The sequence below is a fragment of the Amblyomma mixtum genome, chromosome 3 (genome assembly GCF_055824585.1).
Source record: "Amblyomma mixtum isolate Tamu chromosome 3, ASM5582458v1, whole genome shotgun sequence".
In the NCBI taxonomy this organism is placed as follows: Eukaryota; Metazoa; Arthropoda; class Arachnida; order Ixodida; family Ixodidae; genus Amblyomma; species Amblyomma mixtum.
The window spans coordinates 98,231,664-98,251,845 of NC_143014.1; the positions used below are offsets into that span (position 1 = coordinate 98,231,664).

Genomic DNA, 20,182 nt, shown 5'->3' on the forward strand with positions numbered 1-20,182 from the left:
CTGCTTTTTAAATATTCTGGTATCCGTAGCCGACAAAGAAATGACCGTTTTCCTATATATGTTTGAAATGACTATTTTATTCAGCTATGCCAGATGAGTGGTCGAAAGTGCTTTGTGAGTGCCAGGAGGCAATTGGAAGCTTCTGTTTCTGTTGTCTTCGCTTTCCAAGCGGAGTTTATTCGGCTCGCATGCGTGTGTCACTGTCACAAAGTGCGCGCATGCCTTATTTCCTTTTTTTCATTTCCGACCGAGGTGGCCTCGGCTGGCCCCGGCGCCGGTTCTTCGCAAGCATGTCGCGACGCGGCGGCGATAATTTTGCACCCCTCGCGGGACCAGTCGACCGCTCGCGACACGGGAGGGTCAAGGCTACTCCGCCCCTCCCCAGGATTACCGCCGGGAAACGAGCGCTTTCACGAGGTGGGGTCGGGAAGCGGCCGGTTGAATGCCCCCACCCCCTATTCCCGACCTTCGAAGGCTTCTCGTTAGGACCGTAGCTCTCCTTCGCGTCCCCTTCAGTTTCTTCGTGTTTCTTCTCCCCCCTTCTCAACATCTGCAAATCGTTGGTGCACGGGGCCGAGACGATTCGTTTGCTTTTTTTTTTGGTTTTTGTTGTTTGTCACGGGAACGCGGTGGCGGGAAAACCGCGAGCCGGTGAGTTGGCTTGGAGATTTCGGTGCGAGCGGACGTGTGTGAGGTCAGCCAAGGAAGTGGTCGGCAAGCGAGCTAAGGCGGGTGTCTGACGCGTAGAGCGCGGCGACGGCGGCCTCCAAGACGCGTGGCCCAAGTTCGCCCGTATCCGCAACCCCCCATCAGCCCCGTGCGCTTTCGCAGCCCGACGCTCCCTGCGACCGGACCTTGCCCCTACGCAGCTAAGCCACCGTTTTCCACCACTCGCTCTACTCTTTTCTTTGTTCTGTCGCTGTTATCGTCCTATTCTTTTGTACATTGATTTAATCGTGTAACTTTGTTGTATAGTTCTCGCCCTGTTGTTTTCCTTCTTCTTGTTAATAGTTGTTTGTGTTCTGATTTTGTGCTTGTTGTTCGCGTCGCGCCTGTGCATTACCGCTATTTTGCTTGGCTTGTTTTGTAACCGTTTGTTCTCGTTCTTGCCCAAGTAAAGGGGTTGCTAAAGAAACTTGCCTACGCCACATGCCTCCGGTCAACGGCTAATCAGGCGTGGCCCCTATCGCCGGTCAGCAGTCGATCCTCATCTTCCGCACGCGGGGTGGAGCTCGAGGTTTGTCGCTCCTCCCCCTCCAAACATACGGAGAGTGCAGTGGTGGGCAGGTTGGCCCGATTAATTATACTTTCGGCGCCAACCAAACATCGAGCCGCCCGCAATATCCTGACAGTCACCCCTAACTGTCGTATTGAAACTAAAACACAAGAGCCACGATTCGTTCCCAGTCAGCCTTGCAAAGGACGATGGCGGAGGGAGTTGACTTTGGTATATTAGTTGCACGACGGGCGTGCAGTTACTGAGGTGAAAAGCGCAAGGGGGGTCGGAGAGGGTGTGCTGCGTCGAACAGTAGAGGAGCCCATAAATACAAGAAAGGCAAAAACAGAATAGATCTCTCGTTCCGTCGATCCGCCGCAAAACTTGCACCGCTCCGCAGCCGCTGCCAATCACTTACCTGAGCGTGATGCAGATTCCTTACTTCTGCCGAGCAGCTAAACCAACCGCACCACAAAAGCCCTCGGGATGTCGCGAATAAAATAGAGTTTTGGAATAGGTGGCCCCAACTCTTGGGGGCCCCAAGGTATAGCGGTACCCAACGATACGAATGCTTGCACCGGGGGTTTAGAAGAACGTCAATTTGGGCTAGATGGTGGATTATTTGAGACAGAAATGGTAATAGCGCTACAACAAGACGTACACAAGAAAGACTGCCAGAGGACATGCGCTAACCTGCTCTTGTCCGGAACTCTGCCTCGGGGAGCACCACGAAGCCACCATCCTTGTCAGCTTGGAGAAGCCGGAGGCAGTGCTGTCTGAAATAGGACACTACTTTTTCAATGGGATCCTTGCCTGGTCCAGTGGAGGAGCGACTTGTAGATCTGGTCAGTGCATCCACACCATCAAGGAGGCACCTTTCCTTGTTTTCTTCTGCAGCCTTTCCTGCGATGCGTCTGTTTAGAGCGAGGAACTCATGTGCCTGAACCCTCGGTTCATGGCTGAACTTCGGGCCATGGCCCAGCGACGTAAGAAACACGTTGAACGATGGGCCGAAGTTCACCCATGAACCGCAGATTCAGGCACATGAGTTCCTCGCTCTAAACAGACGCATCGCAGGAAAGGCTGCAGAAGAAAACAAGGAAAGGTGCCTCCTTGATGGTGTGGATGCACTGACCAGATCTACAAGTCGCTCCTCCACTGGACCTGGCAAGGATCCCATGGCAAAAGTAGTGTCCTATTTCATACCGCACTGCCTCCGGCTTCTCCAAGCTGACAAGGATGGTGGCTTCGTGATGCTCCCCGAGGCAGAGTTCCGAACAAGAGCAGGTTAGCGCATGTCCTGTGTCAGCCTTTCTTGTGTACGTCTTGCTGTAGCGCTATTACCATTTCTGTCTGCGGCCAAGGGGAAAAATTATAACAAAAATGAAAAATAAGCAAACTAAACTGTTTTTTTTTCATATATCTGATTACTTTTCTGCAACACTAAATTCGCATAAAATAACCCAAACACACCAAACAAGGAACACTTCTGACATTTTTTTTTAAATGGTTTGCCACGGGCAGCGCCATCTCGGGGGGAACACGCAATGGTAACTCTCCCAAAAATGTCGCAAATCTAATTATTTTCATTTTTATTGACGTCTGCACGACTAAAAATTACTGCATAAATAAGAAAACGGTTTGTTAACGGAATGTCAATTACTTATGACCTCTTTTCGGACTAAAATCGCTAACCGGTTTGAGGTGGAGATAAATGGTTTGAACCTTCCTCACTTTGTGACTTCAGACAACGCGTACTCGCTAAGCCTAGCAGCTCTGTAAACACGGAAGCAATCTGAAAGTTTGGCATGTTTTATGGCGAAAATTTTGTGGTGCGGACATGTTCAGACAAAGCGAAAGCTTCGTACGCCTTTCGTTCACCGTGAACGTGAGGCACAGCGTATCGGTAGCGACAAAAAAAATTACAGGATTGCATTTCAAGGGTCCCTGAAAAGGGCGTTTAACGTTGGCTATATTACGCTTGCATTATGCACAGTACAGGCCACCGAGTGTTCATGCCGCATACAGTGCCTCAAAAATGAACCGATCATTTACAATATATTTTGAAAAATTCGCGCTTCCGTGCCTCGCGGCGACCAGTGGTGCCGAGCTTTAGCCCGAATCCGCGCGCAACGCTTCACGCAGCGCTCGTTACGTCAGCAGCGAAGGGCTGTTATTGGCTCACCATGTCGTCCCTTTCTGACGTCACGCAGCTACCATGGCCGTGGCCGCAAGCTCCTCCCACACCCCCTTTCCGTGCGCGTCGGTAGCCAGCGGAAGGACCGAGTGGGCGGGGCCGGCGGAGGAGTGCCGACATTTCAGCGTGCAAAAACTGACGAGAGAGAGAAAGGCGCGAAGACGCGTAAATTAAAATTTTGACTACAGATAACTCAGCCTCCACAAAGCGCATTGTGACGACCCCACATAATGCGCAGGTCCACACGGGACGGAGAGGCAAGATGGCTCAGTTTAAACAAAATGATGTAATCAATAATTATACATTGTACATCAGAGGCTGGGGTGTCCGAGCTTACGTGGCGACGCCGTCATGGGGGCGATGGAGGGGCTCCGGAGTTCCGATCCGTCGGTTGCTGGCAGAAGCTGCGCGCCGTCCGGCTTCGGCGCTGAAGGACCCTTTTTGTGTACGATGTCGTCCTGAGCGTGCTTTTCGTCCGCACTGGCCAGCTATATGTGCTCCGCCGGCCACGCCCGATCTCCTGTCTTCCAGGCTGGATTGTTTCCTTCTTCCTCCTTTCCACGGCGGCGCCTGCGGCACCCCCGACCTCCCTCGTTGGGATGTCGTTTGTCTCCCGCCGGCAGCTTTCTTCTCTTGTCGGGTTGTCGGCCTCTCCTGTGTCCTTGTACGGCCAGGCAGCCTAATTGGGCTGGCTTTCCCTCCCGCCGGCGTCTTTGTACCATTGTACCCCTTCAGTGGCTTTGCCGCCGCTGGGGGCTCCGTCAACGCGGCGCCGTCGAACGCGGACCGTTTAAGGGGAGACAAGGGAGTAGGACGGAACGAGCTGCGTCCTTTGCCGGGGTGTCTCCGGGGTTCAGCACAGGGAAGATTCCGCCGAAGTCCGAGCTTACGTGGCGACGCCGTCATGGGGGCGATGGAGGGGCTCCGGAGTTCCGATCCGTCGGTTGCTGGCAGAAGCTGCGCGCCGTCCGGCTTCGGCGTTGAAGGACCCTTTTTGTGTACGATGTCGTCCTGAGCGTGCTTTTCGTCCGCACTGACCAGCTATATGTGCTCCGCCGGCCACGCCCGATCTCCTGTCTTCCAGGCTGGATTGTTTCCTCCTTCCTCCTTTCCACAGCGGCGCCTGCGGCACCCCCGACCTCCCTCTTTGGGATGTCGTTTGTCTCCCGCCGGCAGCTTTCTTCTCTTGTCGGGTTGTCGGCCTCTCCTGTGTCCTTGTACGGCCAGGCAGCCTAATTGGGCTGGCTTTCCCTCCTGCCGGCGTCTTTGTACCATTGTACCCCTTCAGTGGCTTTGCCGCCGCTGGGGGCTCCGTCAACGCGGCGCCGTCGAACGCGGACCGTTTAAGGGGAGACAAGGGAGTAGGACGGAACGAGCTGCGTCCTTTGCCGGGGTGTCTCCGGGGTTCAGAACAGGGAAGATTCCGCCGAAGATATGGGCCCTCGTAGCGCACGCTCGGAACGTCACACTCGCTCACCATCCAGAAGAATGTTCTCCGAACATTTGAGTCCAGGCAGCTCCCTTTCTTTTTCTGAATCGCCTCGCACATTCCGGCCGACAAAACACTTTTCGCTGCACACAACACCACTGCACAGCACCATATGCCGCAGCTGTTATAACTGGCGTCTCCAGGGGCAGCACTGATCTTCTTTCACAGACAAACATGAAACTCAGCACCCAAGCCTCTCCTTGCTAGTCCAAACTGGACGAAATAAATTTACCACAGTTACAAAGGAGCTCCCACTTCCAGCACAATCACGGCACAGACAAAAAAAATATAGATAACGAAAGGAAGTCGGGCATGTTCTGCATCCTGTGTAAAAGTGTTACTTAATGACAGAAAGGCTTAACTAGCAACTCCGATATCTTAACACATAAGCACATATCAATGTTATGAGCTGCAGCATTACACAGTCTTAACCAGTCCCCAACTCCGCTCTGTTTACGCCATTAGTCCGACTTAGCTTTCCGTTTTCGAAGCGGATATCGGCGTTCATGAGTCGTACCAAGTAATTCTGTGACCCCTTGTCTGCTTTGAGACTCGCGAGGGCTCGTGGCAGGAGCCTCTCTTGGCGTTATCTGCGCGGCAACCTCGCGCGCTTCTTCCTCCAGCAATGCATGAAGTAAATCCGGTGGCATTCCTGCCGTAACCTCTGGCGCTTGCCGAACAAATGCAGGAGAGGGCGTTTCTTGCGAACAATCTGCGCGCTCCGCTTCACTTCGGTCCCCATCAAAATCTGCGCTTTCCCCCTCCTCATTTCGTGAATACTGAACCGGTGCCGACTTGAGGCGATTTGCGTGTATCCTTATCAAGCGGCGGTTCACGTCTCGGATTCTGAAGTTTACCGGAGAAAGCTTCTCGACAACCTCGCACGGTCCTCTCCACCTCGTCTGGAACTTACGAGCCAACCCGATCTGTCTTTGGCAGTTTTCGATGTACACGCTGTCCCCCACATCAAACGGCGCGTCTCTAGCACCGCGATCGTGCACCTCCTTCCTGCGCTTCGCCGCTTTCTTTAAGGCCTCCTTTGCGATGTCCCTCGCCACTTGCAAGCGCGATTCTAGCTCAACCTTATAGTCGTCCAGTGAAGCGTATGGGACACGACGGGGGCCCTCTGGCACTTCACTAGGCTGGTCCGGGTCTCGGCCGTAGAGAAGAAAGAATGGCGATTCGCCCGTGCTCTCGTGTGCTGCGGAATTGTAGGCAAACATTGCATACGGGAGCCACAAGTCCCAGTCCCGCTGGTCGCGCGAAACAAAATGCGACAGGAACCCGGCCACGGTTTGGTTCAGTCGCTCCACCGCGCCGTTGCAAGCCGGATGGTACGGCTTTGTCTGCTTCTTAGTGATCTTAAGCAGCTCGCAAACTCTCCGCATTAGCTGCGACACGAAGTTCGTTCCCCGATCTGTCAAGAGTTGCCTCGGAGATCCATGTCGGAGCACGATCTGTTCGACAAATGCTCTTGCAACCGTGTCTGCTTTCTGATCTGGGAGTGCTACCGCTTCCGCGTATTTTGAAAGGTGATCGACAAATACTAAAATGTACCTGTTTCCAGAAGTGGTCGTGGGCAATGGGCCCATTATATCCATACCTGTCCGCTCGAAAGGAGCCGAAACCTCAGGGAACGGCTGAATTGGTGCTGGCCTGCGTCCCTTGGGTGTTTTTCTTTCGAGACAGGAATTACACTTCGCACAGTAGTCTCTAACATCCTGTCGCATGCCACTCCAAAAGTACAAACGCTCGACACGCCTGCGTGTCTTCGCTACGCCAAAATGACCGGCGCACGGCGCATCGTGGAACGCGCGAAGAACCCTTTCTGTCCACGACCGAGGTATGACGAATCTCTCCCAAGCGGTTTTCTCTGGTCTCCCTTTCCTGGTTGGCCTCGTGCGCCGACACAGGGTGCCGTCTTTGCCAATGAAATAACCTAGCTGTTCGGGGTGAGATGGTGCGCCCTCTAAGCTTTCGATTATTCGCTTCAGGTCAGGATCTTTGCACTGCTCTGTGCGTAATTCGGCGGGGTCGACTACGGGGACAAACTCATCTATAGCTGACACGGCAGCTGTACGGCTGAGCGCATCAGCATTCATATGTGTCTTTCCTGACTTGTGCTCCACCTCAAAGCAGTATTCCTGCAGCTGTAGATTCCATCTAGCGAGTCGCGAGCTAGGGTCCCTGACACTCATCACCCATTTCAGAGGATGGCAGTCTGTGACTAGCTTGAATTGGCGGCCGTAAAGGTAGCATCTCAAGTGCTTTACTGCCCAGACAACGGCGAGGCACTCCCTTTCTGTAGCTCCGTACTTCTGCTCTGTGGGGCTCAGCTGTCGGCTAGCAAAAGCCACGGATCGATGTTCTTTGCCCTCGATAACCTGAGATAACACAGCACCAACTGCGAACTTTGACGCATCTGTGGCCAAAACGAAGGGCAAATTAAAATCCGGGTGGCGCAACAGCGGTGCACTCATTAGCTTCCTCTTCAGGGCCCCAAAAGCATCCTCCTCGTTTTTGCACCAGCGAAAGGCGACATTTTTGGCTGTTAAGGCAGTGAGCGGCTTAGCGAGCTTGGCGAACTCCTCTATGTGCCTTCGGTAGTAACCGATCAGGCCGAGAAACTGCCGGACCTGGCGGACACTAGTCGGGGATGGAAAATCCGAGACACACCTTAGTTTCTCAGGGTCCGGTCGCACGCCGTCAGCTGAAACAACGTGCCCGAGGTATTTCACCTCGTTTTTGAGGAATTGGCACTTAGAAGGCTTCAGCTTGAGACCAGCTCCTCTTAGTCGCACCAAAACCTGCTCAATATCGCGTAAGTGGTTCTCAAAACTGTCACTGTATATGATTATGTCATCCATATACACGAAGCACAGCTTCCCCAGAAGACCCGCCAGGATAACATCAGCGGTTCTCTGCCAGACAGCAGGGCTGTTGACCAGACCCATCGGCATTCTTTTCCATTCATAGTGCCCTGAGGGCGTGTTGAATGCCGTTTTCTCAGCATCTGCCGGATCCATTGCTATCTGCCAGAATCCCGCCGCCATGTCCACTACCGTGAAGTACCTGGCAGAGCCCAGCTGAGAAAGCGTCTCCTGTATATTGGGAATGGGGTATGGATCGATGCGAGTTACGGCATTTAATTTGCGGTAGTCCACCACCAATCGATACGAGCCATCTGGCTTTTCCACCAATAGTGCCGGTGCTCCCCATGGTGACTTTGAGTGTTCGACAATGCCGCGATCAATAAGGTCCTGCACCTGCCGCTCCATCTCCTCACGTTGGGAGTAAGGAATCCTGTACGCACGTTGGTAAACGGGCGATGAAGTGCCGGTTTCTATCCTGTGCTTTATAACGCCACAGCAGCCCAAATCCAGGTTGGACGCGGCGAATACCTGAGTAGTCGTTCAGCAAACCAGCCAGAGCCTCCCTCTCCCTGGATTTTACGTGGGAAAGATCGAACAACGCATTTAGAGGAGCCGAAGGACTAGCATGCTCCACAGTTGCGAGTACCGTATCGGTGGGCTCACGTTTCTCTATCGCAGATGTGAAGAAAGCCAATGTTTTGTTCTTGGGAAGGCTCAGTGGCTGCTGGCTACAGTTAACCACCCGTAGGGGCACTCTGTGGGCGTCATTAACAGTCACGAGGCACGCGGCTGCCTTCAGGCCATTACTAAGAGAGTCGACCGGTTCAAGCACTCCCACGGCGCCGCTCTCTACATCTGCAGGCACATAAGCGTACAAAATGTGCTCCGACCACGGAAGGACGACCGCCTCATCGACCAGCTTCACGGCAACCCGCGAATATACCTTCTCTAATGATCCCACTGTTGGACGTGTGTCAATATCGGTACTGCGAATCTCAGCCCTGCTCCTGTTCAAAAACGGAACTTTTGAGCCCCCCGCATTAACTTCTTCCTCAGAGAATGAGACTATACTACCTTCCCTTTTCTCAAAAAATCCTGCCCTAATATACCTGACACTCCGTTTGGCAGAGACACCGTGTCCGGGCATACGTAGCAGGGGTGTTCCAATGCAATTCCGCCGAGAGTGAAGTGTAACCGGTAGAGCCCACTTATGCCAAGAGGATCCCCCGTTATGCCTACAAATTTGGTTGCCATACCACCAGACGCTTCCAACACCTCGCGATTCCTTCGAAGCGTGTTAAAGTTGCTTTCCTTAAGCAAGGTCACCTTTGACCCCGTGTCTATCAACAATTCCATGCAACAACCATTTAACTTGCAACGCACAACAGGGCATGCCTCGTCGGCCACACAAACCACCACCACCTCATTACCCACTGCTCCCTCCCCACGCTCATCAGGATGGGGAGGACAACCTAGTTTTTTGTCCCTGTATCTGGAGCCTCGCTGTAGGCTTGCTTCGGGCGTGTCTCGCCTGCTTCTCTTTGTGGCTCCCCACGGCGCACGTTTGGGCATAACCTTGCGATGTGTCCGCGACCCTGGCACGCAAAGCACACGATTTCTTCAAAATCTCGCATACCGCGCCTGTAGCTTTGTGGCGGTCTCCGGTTTCCAGCGAATGGGCGCCGTTGAGCGCCCGCTTCAACCTGGCGTTCCACCTGCTGAGATAGCAGCTGCTCTAAGCGATCTAACCGCTCTGTCAAGAGAGCAACCTCAGGGTTGGGCACCGCTTTCTCTATGACGCGAACTCTCGCTGCGGCCGCCGTTAGCGCCTCATTTCGTTCCTCATCCAATGCGGCCGCCACGGCTTGGTCGAAATTGCTCGGCTTGCGCGAGAGCACGAACCGGCGCACGGGGTCTTGCAGACCAGCCACAAACAAAGCGGTCATTTCCTCTTTAAGTAGATCCTCCGCGTATTTCTTCTTTAGCTGGTCTCCTTCCTCCTCCCTACTCAACCTATCGCGCGCTAGGCGCTGAAGCCGCGACGCAAACGTCCGCACGCCCTCCTCTACCATCTGTCCGGCGGAACCTCTGTACCCGCACATGACGTGGTTCAGTGTCGAAATGCTCGAACGCGAGCGTCTTAAATTCCGCAAATGATTTTGTGGATTTTACTTTTTCGTCTCGCCATGAAAAATCATAAGCAGCTCCTGCCATCTTACACCTCGCCATTGCCAGCATTTGAGCATCGGACCATCCCCCCATTTTCCAAATCTCTTCTAGCATGGAAAAGAAATCGCAGATTGGAACCCCTGTCTTATCTCCCGTAAACGTCGGAATGACGCTTCCTAATGCCAGCATGCTTGCTCCGAGCGACGGCTGTGGAGTGGGAGCTCCGTCAGTTACAGACATTTTTTCCGCTCCAGCCTTCCGGTGCCTCAAGCCTCTCAAATGGGGGTCAAAGTCCCACAATCAGTCCCGTGATTCCCCTTTGGTTACAATTTTGAAGTCATGAATGTCGCAGCATTCAGAGGACATTTGCTTTTGAGACCCCAATTCTGACACCAGTGTGACGACCCCACATAATGCGCAGGTCCACACGGGACGGAGAGGCAAGAAGACACCGTATGGCTCAGTTTAAACAAAATGATGTAATCAATAATTATAGATTGTACATCAGAGGCTGGGGTGTCCGAGCTTACGTGGCGACGCCGTCATGGGGGCGATGGAGGGGCTCCGGAGTTCCGATCCGTCGGTTGCTGGCAGAAGCTGCGCGCCGTCCGGCTTCGGCGCTGAAGGACCCTTTTTGTGTACGATGTCGTCCTGAGCGTGCTTTTCGTCCGCACTGGCCAGCTATATGTGCTCCGCCGGCCACGCCCGATCTCCTGTCTTCCAGGCTGGATTGTTTCCTTCTTCCTCCTTTCCACGGCGGCGCCTGCGGCACCCCCGACCTCCCTCGTTGGGATGTCGTTTGTCTCCCGCCGGCAGCTTTCTTCTCTTGTCGGGTTGTCGGCCTCTCCTGTGTCCTTGTACGGCCAGGCAGCCTAATTGGGCTGGCTTTCCCTCCCGCCGGCGTCTTTGTACCATTGTACCCCTTCAGTGGCTTTGCCGCCGCTGGGGGCTCCGTCAACGCGGCGCCGTCGAACGCGGACCGTTTAAGGGGAGACAAGGGAGTAGGACGGAACGAGCTGCGTCCTTTGCCGGGGTGTCTCCGGGGTTCAGCACAGGGAAGATTCCGCCGAAGATATGGGCCCTCGTAGCGCACGCTCGGAACGTCACAGCATTAAAAAAAATTCTTGGTGGACCATATTTGTGAAGCGGCGTCCTTTAAAGGGTCAGTCTACTGATGGTTTGGTTTATGGGGTTTAACGTCCCAAAGCGACTAAGGCTATGAGAGACGCCGTAGTGAAGGGCTCCGGAAATTTCGACCACCTGGGGTTCTTTAACGTGCACTGACATCGCACAGTACACGGGCCTCTAGAATTTCTCCTCCAAAGAAATTCCAGCCGCCGCGGCTGGGATCGAACCCGCGTCTTTCGGGTCAGCAGCCGAGCACCATAACCGCTGAGCCACCGCGGCGGCCTCAGTCTACTGAATTTTATCGACCATGTTTTCTTTGCGGCAAGCGATAGCTCTTTACTCAAATTACCGTTTAACCAGCTGTGGTGCCAAGGAGTGCGGTAGAACATTTTAAAAAAGAATTTATTAATGTGGGAACACATCTGCATGAGATGGTAGTCTCATCTGGCAACCATCTGGATTTCCGCCGCGCGGCGACAAACATGGCGGCGCCCGTCGAAGCCGGACCTCTCGCTTCGGACTGAATTCTTGTTGTTGCTGCCTTTTTCAGTGCGTTCACTGGCCATAAATGGGGCGCCTGTCTTTCGCTTCGTCTCATTTCGCCTATAAGAAAACATATAAGAGATAAATTTGCTCTATTTTGATAATTAGAGTGACGATTCGGCCGCTCCTAGGCTTAAGTGGAGAGTCGGTTTGTTTACAGCAATGGTTCCCGTCCTGACGACCAGATGGCGCCACTATAGACTGAGTTTATTTTTGCGTCTCTGCTAGCATACGCTGAACTAAAGGTGGGAATATGCCTGCGTTTTGCGTACGTTTAACTATATATATTCATGTGATTTACTGAAAAAGCGAGCGGTACGCCTTCTACAGTTTACTAGAACAAAACGTGCATTTCTCTGACATTGGGGCATACAAATCGTACGTAGTATATTCACTTATGCTTCTACAAAAAAAGACTACCACTTTCTTGAACAAAATGAACGTTTGGGGTCGCCACCATGCATTTTTACGCGACTTTTAACGCCGAAATAAAATATAAATTCCCGCCTAAACCGGGCGCAGATCCCTCGTTATTGATGTTATAGGGTGCCAACTACCAGAATATGCCATTATTTATATACTCATCTCGGTGAGTAGACTGACCCTTTAACATCCTATAGGCATACCGCTAGTTTATTCGGAGCCCCTTGAAGAGCCCCTTTAAGTCTGCTTAAGCGAAAGCCTTTCCCTGTCCTCTTTGTCTCCACCAATTTTTTGCTTTTCTAGTGTTTTTGTTTTTATATGTATTTTTTGTTTTGTTTTGTATTATTTTTTATTCCAACTTTCTGTTCTTTTTGGTGTTTTATTTTTGTTTTTATTTGTACGTTCTTTTATTTTTGCGAACGCCATGAGCCAAGAAATGACTGTTAGGCCAGCCGGAATGTTATGTGGCTGTAGTGTTGGGTTGGCTATGGATCTGTCTTGTCGGACGAATGCCACTCATGAGCCAAGAAAGGCTGTCGCCTTAATATGTGGTGAGGCGAGTGGCCCCGCTTCGACGGGCGTATGCGCACTGCGACGCCCCAAACTTCTTGGGGGTCTATTCTAAAACTCCGTAATGTTCAGACACGATAGCATGGCATGCGCAAGACAGGGACACAACGAAAGTCGCTGATGCCGCCAGCGCTGCCGCATCTCTGTGACGTCACGGCTTGACGCTTAAATGGGCATATTCTAGTGCAACACATCTGTAGAAGTGGTTTTGTAGGTATTCGAGTCAAGCCTGAAAGCTCTGCGTGCATGGCCCCAATAGTTTGGACAAACATTTTTAAAAATCGCTGTTCTATATAGCTTGCAGCCGGTTAGGGCGACACCTCACCGGCCGCGCGTTCTTTACCGCGATTACGTCAGCGGGCAGACTGGGCGAGCCTTCCCTCATTAGCTAGTTTTAGTAATTAATTATTCTAATCAGGTCTAATTATTGATCCATATGAGGTACATAATATATGCTTCGCTAGGAAGTCCAGCTTAACAGACCGCACCGATGCATCTCTCACAGTTTTTAAATTACAACTCTGTAAACGTTACAAAAAATCACCCAGCTTACCTTGAGCGAAACTAAAGCGTGCCAACGGACCTACCTACCGCTTTGTATACTGAGGACATAGGGTTCCTTCGCGTGGCCGGCAATCGCCTTCCGTGATGAAAGCCTAAATTGCATTTCGTTCAGCAAGAAAATAAAACATTGGCGCATTTAGTATTTTATTAGAGGGAGACATGTTCAATTCACTTCGGTTCAAAAAAAGTCCGTGATTTGTGTCTGGTGACTCTTCCTCAAGAGAAAAATTGGCTTCTCGGCTGCAGCCATCATTTCGAAACCGCCCTCGCCGTCTTCACGCGAAGTAGCGGCGCAACAAGTCCACCAAATCCAGCGCCTGCGACGACATCGGTACGTCGAATTCGCAGGTATACGACGGTCCGAACTCCTCGGCCCCCTCGTCGTGGCCTTCATCAAGCGGTCCGGTTACAGCGCGTTCGATGTCGTCGTCGGTTAACCCTTGGGTGGTCACTGTGTCAGCACCAGCACTCACATAGTCACAAAACGATTCTCCGTCAGGCACGATGCCGGCATCACACAGTGCTTTCCACGACAGTGCGACTTCTTCACACGCGATAATTTTTTTCAGCTGCGGTTAGCCGTTCCGGTGAATCACCGCCAAAGTCTCTTGTGCTGGCGTGAAATGACGCGTGGCGAAAGCAGTTAGTGATGGTCTCCGCAGTAACGTTCTTCTATGCGGCCTGTATCTCAGTCGCCATATATAGGTCAATCTTCATATTGCGCATCAGCTGGATGTTCTGCACGAGCCTATCAATTAACCGATTTCGGTAGCCTGCCTTGAATAACATAATAACACCTTGGTGAAGAGGCATCTCATGTATTTTTAGGTTTCTCAAGGAAGCCAGCATTTTAAACAAACTCTAAGTATAAAAGGCTTCACCTTTAACAAAAACTCCAACCTTGTGTTTGGCGCATCATAGCCTCAGTTGCTTTTGCGCCATTAAAATCAATATAACTAACTATTGCTGCTGTGCAGTTTGGCGGCAAAAGCGTATTTCAGTGTTCTGAAGTACGGAGCCTGTATGATCAGATCTGCAGTTGTCTAAAATAAGGCGTATCTCCCTGTTTCTCTTCGTCAATTTCTCATCCCAGGCACGGAGCCAATCCGCAAAAATCTCACGCGTCATCCATGCTTTGCGCATCCACACGTATTTAATTTTGAGCTTGCCCTTCCCTTTGAAGCAGCGGGGAGAGACGCTTTTGCCTACTACGAGAGGTGGTATCTTTTCCGAGCTGTCCATGTTAGCGCACAAGAGCAGTGATGCGCAATTTTCTGTTTGCCCCCATGACGGGGGTCACCTCTCAGAGCTAATGTTTTCCGTGGTAACATCTGGAAAAACAGTGCGGTCTAGTCACTATTAAAAATATTTCTCTGACTGCATGTTTTCAGCAGAGGCCCAATGCTTTCTTTTACCCACGTCGTAGCAAATTCCTGTTCGACGGAGTCAGCTTGCGAAATCTCTGGCTTTCGTTTGAAGCATTCACTGGCAGATTCCTCGCTCTTGTGTCTAAAAACCATTTGAATAATGCTCTCTCAATCGCCTCGAAAGCAGCGAATCTTAACCTCTTCTTGGATGCCCAGTCGACGGCGTCACTGATTGCGTCCTGATTACCGAGAATTGTACACAGCGTGCTGAGAGCGACTCTGAAGTCCTTCGCTAATTAAGACTTCTTTGAATCCAGTGTAACTTCTTTTACCATGACTGCCTTCTGCTCAACAGAAATTGTCTTACGCTTACGTTTCTCACCACTGTCGCGCATGTTGGCCTTCGAAATCGGTGGCACGTCGGTACAGTAAAACTCATCAAACAAGCTGTCCAACGGCCCAATGACGCCGCGAAACGGAAACTACAAAATGCTGCACACGGCACATGAGGTGCACACCGCTCTCAGCGCGCCGTGTGCAGCGAGAGGGGTGAGAACATGGAAGAAGGAAAGAACTGAGGAGAGGCTGTTACGTCACACTTTTTGAAGCCGGCTCCCCCTGCGTCCCCCCCCCTACTTGGTCGTCGTCTCAGCGCGCTTGCGCATGCGCATCAGACAATGCAGCAGACGACGCCGCTGCGCCCAGATACTATTGGCTGCGCCGGCGGCCAAAGGCTCCCACTAGTCCTTGCCAAAGCGCGTGACTTCCGGCACACTTTTTGGCGTGCAGCTCGGATAGCGAGGGCCTCTCCTGAGTCTTCCTTCCTCCATGGGTGAGAATGGGGATCTGCAGCTGACCTTGGGAACTCTGTCTTGGGAACTCGCAGCGGGTCTTGCCCATTGCGCCTCCGGACACCGTTCACCGGGACGCGTACCCGAATTTCGACAAAAATAGTTGCGCCCGCGCGCCGAAGGTGACGGTGACAGGAGAAACCACGGAGAAACGCTCCTTTCGGGCCCAGCTCCAGAGGGAAAGACTTGCGCGCTCTTTCTGCGGCGCTGGAAAGAGCGAGTTATGCACCGTACTGCTTACCGCATCGAATGGTTATGGAATGGTTAATTGCCGCTCACCATCGGAAATGACCTGCGAGGTTTATTTGGGGCTCGTTCTATCGTTCTGCGGGAAAATTGCACTTCGGTCATTACAACGAGATACCAAATGTATGGGCTTCTCTGGGAGCTTCCGCGAGGGATCACCGTTACTTCGTTATATCCATTATTTCGTTATGATCCGTTTCGTTGTAACGAGGTTTGACTACATATTTTTGACATACTGTTTGACTGTAGATATATTTGACTGTATATAGACAGGCTTCATTTCCTTCGCTTAAAACCAATTTTCATTTCATTTTCTTGAAGGCCCTTACGGCGCGGTTCGGGTGTCCACCAAGATATGAGATAGGCATCATTTCCTTAAAACTAATTTCCATTTAATTTTCCTTCCCTTACGGTGCGGTTCGGGTGTCCACCGAGATATTAGAGACAGGCGTCGTTTCCTTTCCTTCGGGCAAGGCGTCGCGCCGAACGGGCGATGGCGTTTCGTGGACCCCTTGGCAACGCTGCAACACGCTGTCGCGTCCCACTCTTAAAAGCTTAAGCTTCCTCCAAATTTTTTATACGAAAATTGTTTTTTGAGGAAAGGAAACGCCGCCGTAACTGTCACATCTCGGTGGACACCCCAGACGTGCTTGAGGGAAAAGATCTCGGAAGGCATACAATTGAAGGTGCTTATGTTGTCGGTTCGAATCTGTGTCTCAAGCTAGACTTCAACTTGGTTAGCACATGATGCAACGAGAAATCGTATGGCACCAACCGGAACAATGCACGACAATAAAACAGCTGCGTCACAATTTTGGTATGAATGCAGTCGGAAAAACTGGCGCCATATTGAGGTCGGTCAGTGGGGAGTATATGTAAAGGAACGACATGTATATGATTGTCTGAAATGGTGGTACTCGGCTTGCTGTGTGCGTCCTACCGCCGCTTGATGACGTCACCGTTTTTCTTGCCATCGCTGGATATTCTGTACCATCTGCGAGTACACGATAATAAAATCTGATGGCCTGAAGCGTTTTCAGAACACTGTTGCGTGTACTTTCTAGCTTAGAAATGCGTCCCTCCTTCATAATAAAGTAGCTATATTATTCGCTTCTTTTTTTTTAGATTTTCGTCACCGCAGATATCGAAGGTATATGAATCCTCAAGAAATAAAGCATTCGCACCTAAGTTTTTATACGTAGGGTGTATTGCTTCACAAAGACTCCTTAACGCGCATAACATATGCGTATGGTCCAGAAAGTTTGCTCGCCCTTCTAAAACTAACTGAACACGGGAAAAGCTTAACTGAACACGTAGCAAACTAAGCAGTAATCGGCATATGGTTCTTCGAGGGAACTTATTTCGCCACGGCACGAGCGATTGGCCCGCTCAAAAAAATTACCTTCTCTATTACGTTGTTCAAGTATGCGTGTATATATATCCTCGCCGGACCGGAGAGTTGATAAATGCACGAAATCGGCTTCTAATTTTGATCAGAGACAACAAAGGCTGTGGTCCCTATCTTAATTTAAACGCAAATCACCTCGAAAGCTTTGTCAAAAATCAGCGCAGAAAGCGAAAGCTGCGCACTGATCCGCGTGCTGACACATGATACCTCGCATGGCATTTTGTGTTACTAAAACGTTGGGACGGAGTAAAATAAATAGAAAAGCGAAAAGCTGGAACGCACCTAGTTCTGGCACGCATCGTAGTGTCTTTTCACAGTGAAGAGGATAGCGCAACACTGCATCGGCATTTTACTTTTCAAACTAAGCGCAGCCGTTTTAACCCAACGCTGGGCAGCGGTTTCGTTTTCTGTACCGAACCAACATGGAGGACTTAGTTCTCGGAGCGCCGAGAGATGGCGCTGCGCATTTCGCATATCGTCTATTGGTTTCTAGCCAATTGGTTCCAATGGTGCCCAAAAATCAACTGGTTCCAATTGGAAATCTCAATGGTTTTTTTTTGACTGGGATTAAGCTACAGCTAAGCGAAAAGACCCCTCGAATTACTCACCTGTCCAAAAACGGCACTTCGGCCGTCACGACGTCAGCACCCTCAGCACGGCTGGACTCACCCGCTTGTCACCCGCTCACCCTCTCATAGATTTGTATCCTTTAATTCCTTGGCCTGCCAGCAAACTTAAGCCGTGCATAAGGTGGGCCTCGATACCGGTGAATTCAACGTACGGCAGCAGTCCTGTACGTCTCACATCGCGCCGGCGCCTCCGCTTTCCTACGGGTCGACCTTTGCACAAAGTGGAATCTCTTTTCTGCTTCGCATAGTTCACGGAACAACCACTCAGTCACGCGGTGTTACGGGCAGGACAGAAATTATCTGCGGCGACACGCGAAATACACTCACACATCACCAGCTATTTAAACACAGCGGCTGGCTGCGGAGGCCACGCGCGCGACCACCAACATGGCTATAGTGAACTATAAACATGGCGAACGCTGCGCCGGCCGCTAGCGCCCCTTGCGGATGACGTCCACAATGGCTGCACTGTGGCTAGTACACTATAACTGTGGCTGCTTGTAAGACAGCCCGCGCTGTACGTTCGTGTTTTTAGAAGAGTCTGAAGTTCAGCTTTGGTCGTGCTGTGTTCTGCTGGCGCTTATCGGCCGTCTGGGACTCGCCCCAGTAAAAGCCTTATAACTATGGTGCTGTGCACAAGTTCCTTTGTGGCAACAGTAATGCTGTAATGCTAGTTATTTCCTTTTTGAGTTCTGCTCACTATAGGGCATTACATGCCCTACATGTGAAAAAAAATATAAAAGAATAAAACTCTTGGATCTAGCCCTATGTTTCACTATATTTCAGCGATTTGAAACGAATTAATGGGTAGATCTCCGAAATTCGTACAGACGAAACGGAGAAATAAAACGTTGACGGCCGAGGGAGTATAGAGCTATAGAGAACGGGTTGTAAAGGCTGGAAGGAGCTCACGGGTAGGAACTTCGGCTAGGAGCAAGACGTGGCGAAAAACACTTACCGTGTGTTCCCCACGCGCAGTGTGCACGCCGCACGTGGACCGAGGTACTGCATGGATCCAAAAGGAAGAAACGGCGCATGAAAAGGCATGCTGCAGGCGCACACGTCTTGATGGCCAGTCGGGATCTGTGGGCAGGTTTATACAACAATGCAGCGCGATTGTCTCTCTTTCTGTGCTGTTGTGCGTATTTCTCATGGCCATATTCACTTCCGCCCCTGGCAAGCCCGGTCACATTTCCTTGCCTTCCTCTTCCAGCACTGGGCGCCTCCTGGCTGCGAGGAAATTGGGCGCTGCCTCAGGAAACCGCCTTCCAGGCCGTACCTTTGCGAATGGCCTCACTGAGCCATAAACACTAATAAAGAGTTGTGAGCTGGTTTTTTCGTATATTCTGCGCTTCCTTGTCGTTATCCATGTCGTTCACCAAGCTTACGTGCCCACCACCCCAAAGAGAATGTCGCCAGAGCCATAAGGCACACGTGGACCGCAGAGTGGGCTACAGCACAACACACGCTTTCCACGGTGTAGACCGGGGCTGGCGGCGGCACGTTCATGCTTCCGCCGTGCTCCTGGTTCACCAGCATGGCAGTCGCAGTGATATCGGTCCAGACCCTACCCACACGCCGGCTACCACTCCAAAATGTCGCCTTACGACTGCCCCCGTTACAGCACTCGCTGCAAACAAAGCACTCGCTGAGAACACTTGCGGGTTTGCGGCCTTAAACAAGCCAGCCATTGGCGTCGGAGTTAAGACGTTCTTGCAATGCGTCCTGTGCAACGACACATCAGCTTCGCTTGTCACCGTCATAGGGAATCAGAGCTGAAGTTTGGTCGCGCCGGCCGTGTACCGAAGGGGAAACGTTCATTACTATCATCTCTTCCATTGCACCCAGGCTGGCTTGAGGAAACCGCTCGTTTCTGGTGCTCAGGCGACCTTGTGGTAGACGTCAAACATAACAGTGCCCCTTTCATATATTTCATATAGCGCTCCATATAAAGTCATCTACACCGCCACAAGAACTAGGCTCATTCCCGGTCATTTTTCTTCATGTGAGGGATTGGAATGATCTACCACAGTTTTGAAAAAAAGTCATGCGTTAAAAAGACTAATACAAGAAAAAACACAACAGGACAGAGGCGCAGCTTCCAACATTCAAAGCTGGAAGTTGCACCTCTGTCCTGTTACGGTGTGCCTTCAGTGGTTCAAAAGTTATTGTTTTAGCTGAATAATTGGTTATATAGCAAATTCTCCTAGCTGCACTTTGGGACCATCAAAAACATTGTTGATGAACATACCTTTTCATGACCTTGGAGCAGCCAGTTTTTTGGGCTATGAGGAGAGCGAGGGGGAGCTTAACCCCCAACTCTTTCGTGTTCCACGAGCACACCCCAGTGCCCAATAGGCAGCGCCCTGCTACCTCTTCTTGAAAAGGTCTATATTCCCACATAATGAATTAATAGAGTTCTAAACCTTGGCTCTTGATTAGTGAAACACCCAGTCTGTGTGAAGAGATAATTCTATCTGTTACATATCAGTCTGTGGTAAATTAACTG

At 51.3% G+C, this 20,182-nt stretch overlaps 1 protein-coding gene across 1 annotated transcript in view; it reads left to right on the plus strand.

Annotated features, from left to right (window-relative positions):
* Nucleotides 1-19,006, plus strand: part of LOC149351102 (N-acetylgalactosamine-6-sulfatase-like) — a 58,476-nt gene extending 39,470 nt beyond the window's left edge. The window contains exon 14 of the mRNA XM_089580329.1: nt 18,887-19,006. Within this exon, the coding sequence (XP_089436455.1) occupies nt 18,887-18,973 (87 nt within the window). The 3' untranslated portion in view covers nt 18,974-19,006. The remainder of the gene's footprint in view (nt 1-18,886) is intronic.
* The last annotated feature ends 1,176 nt before the right edge of the window (nt 19,007-20,182 follow it).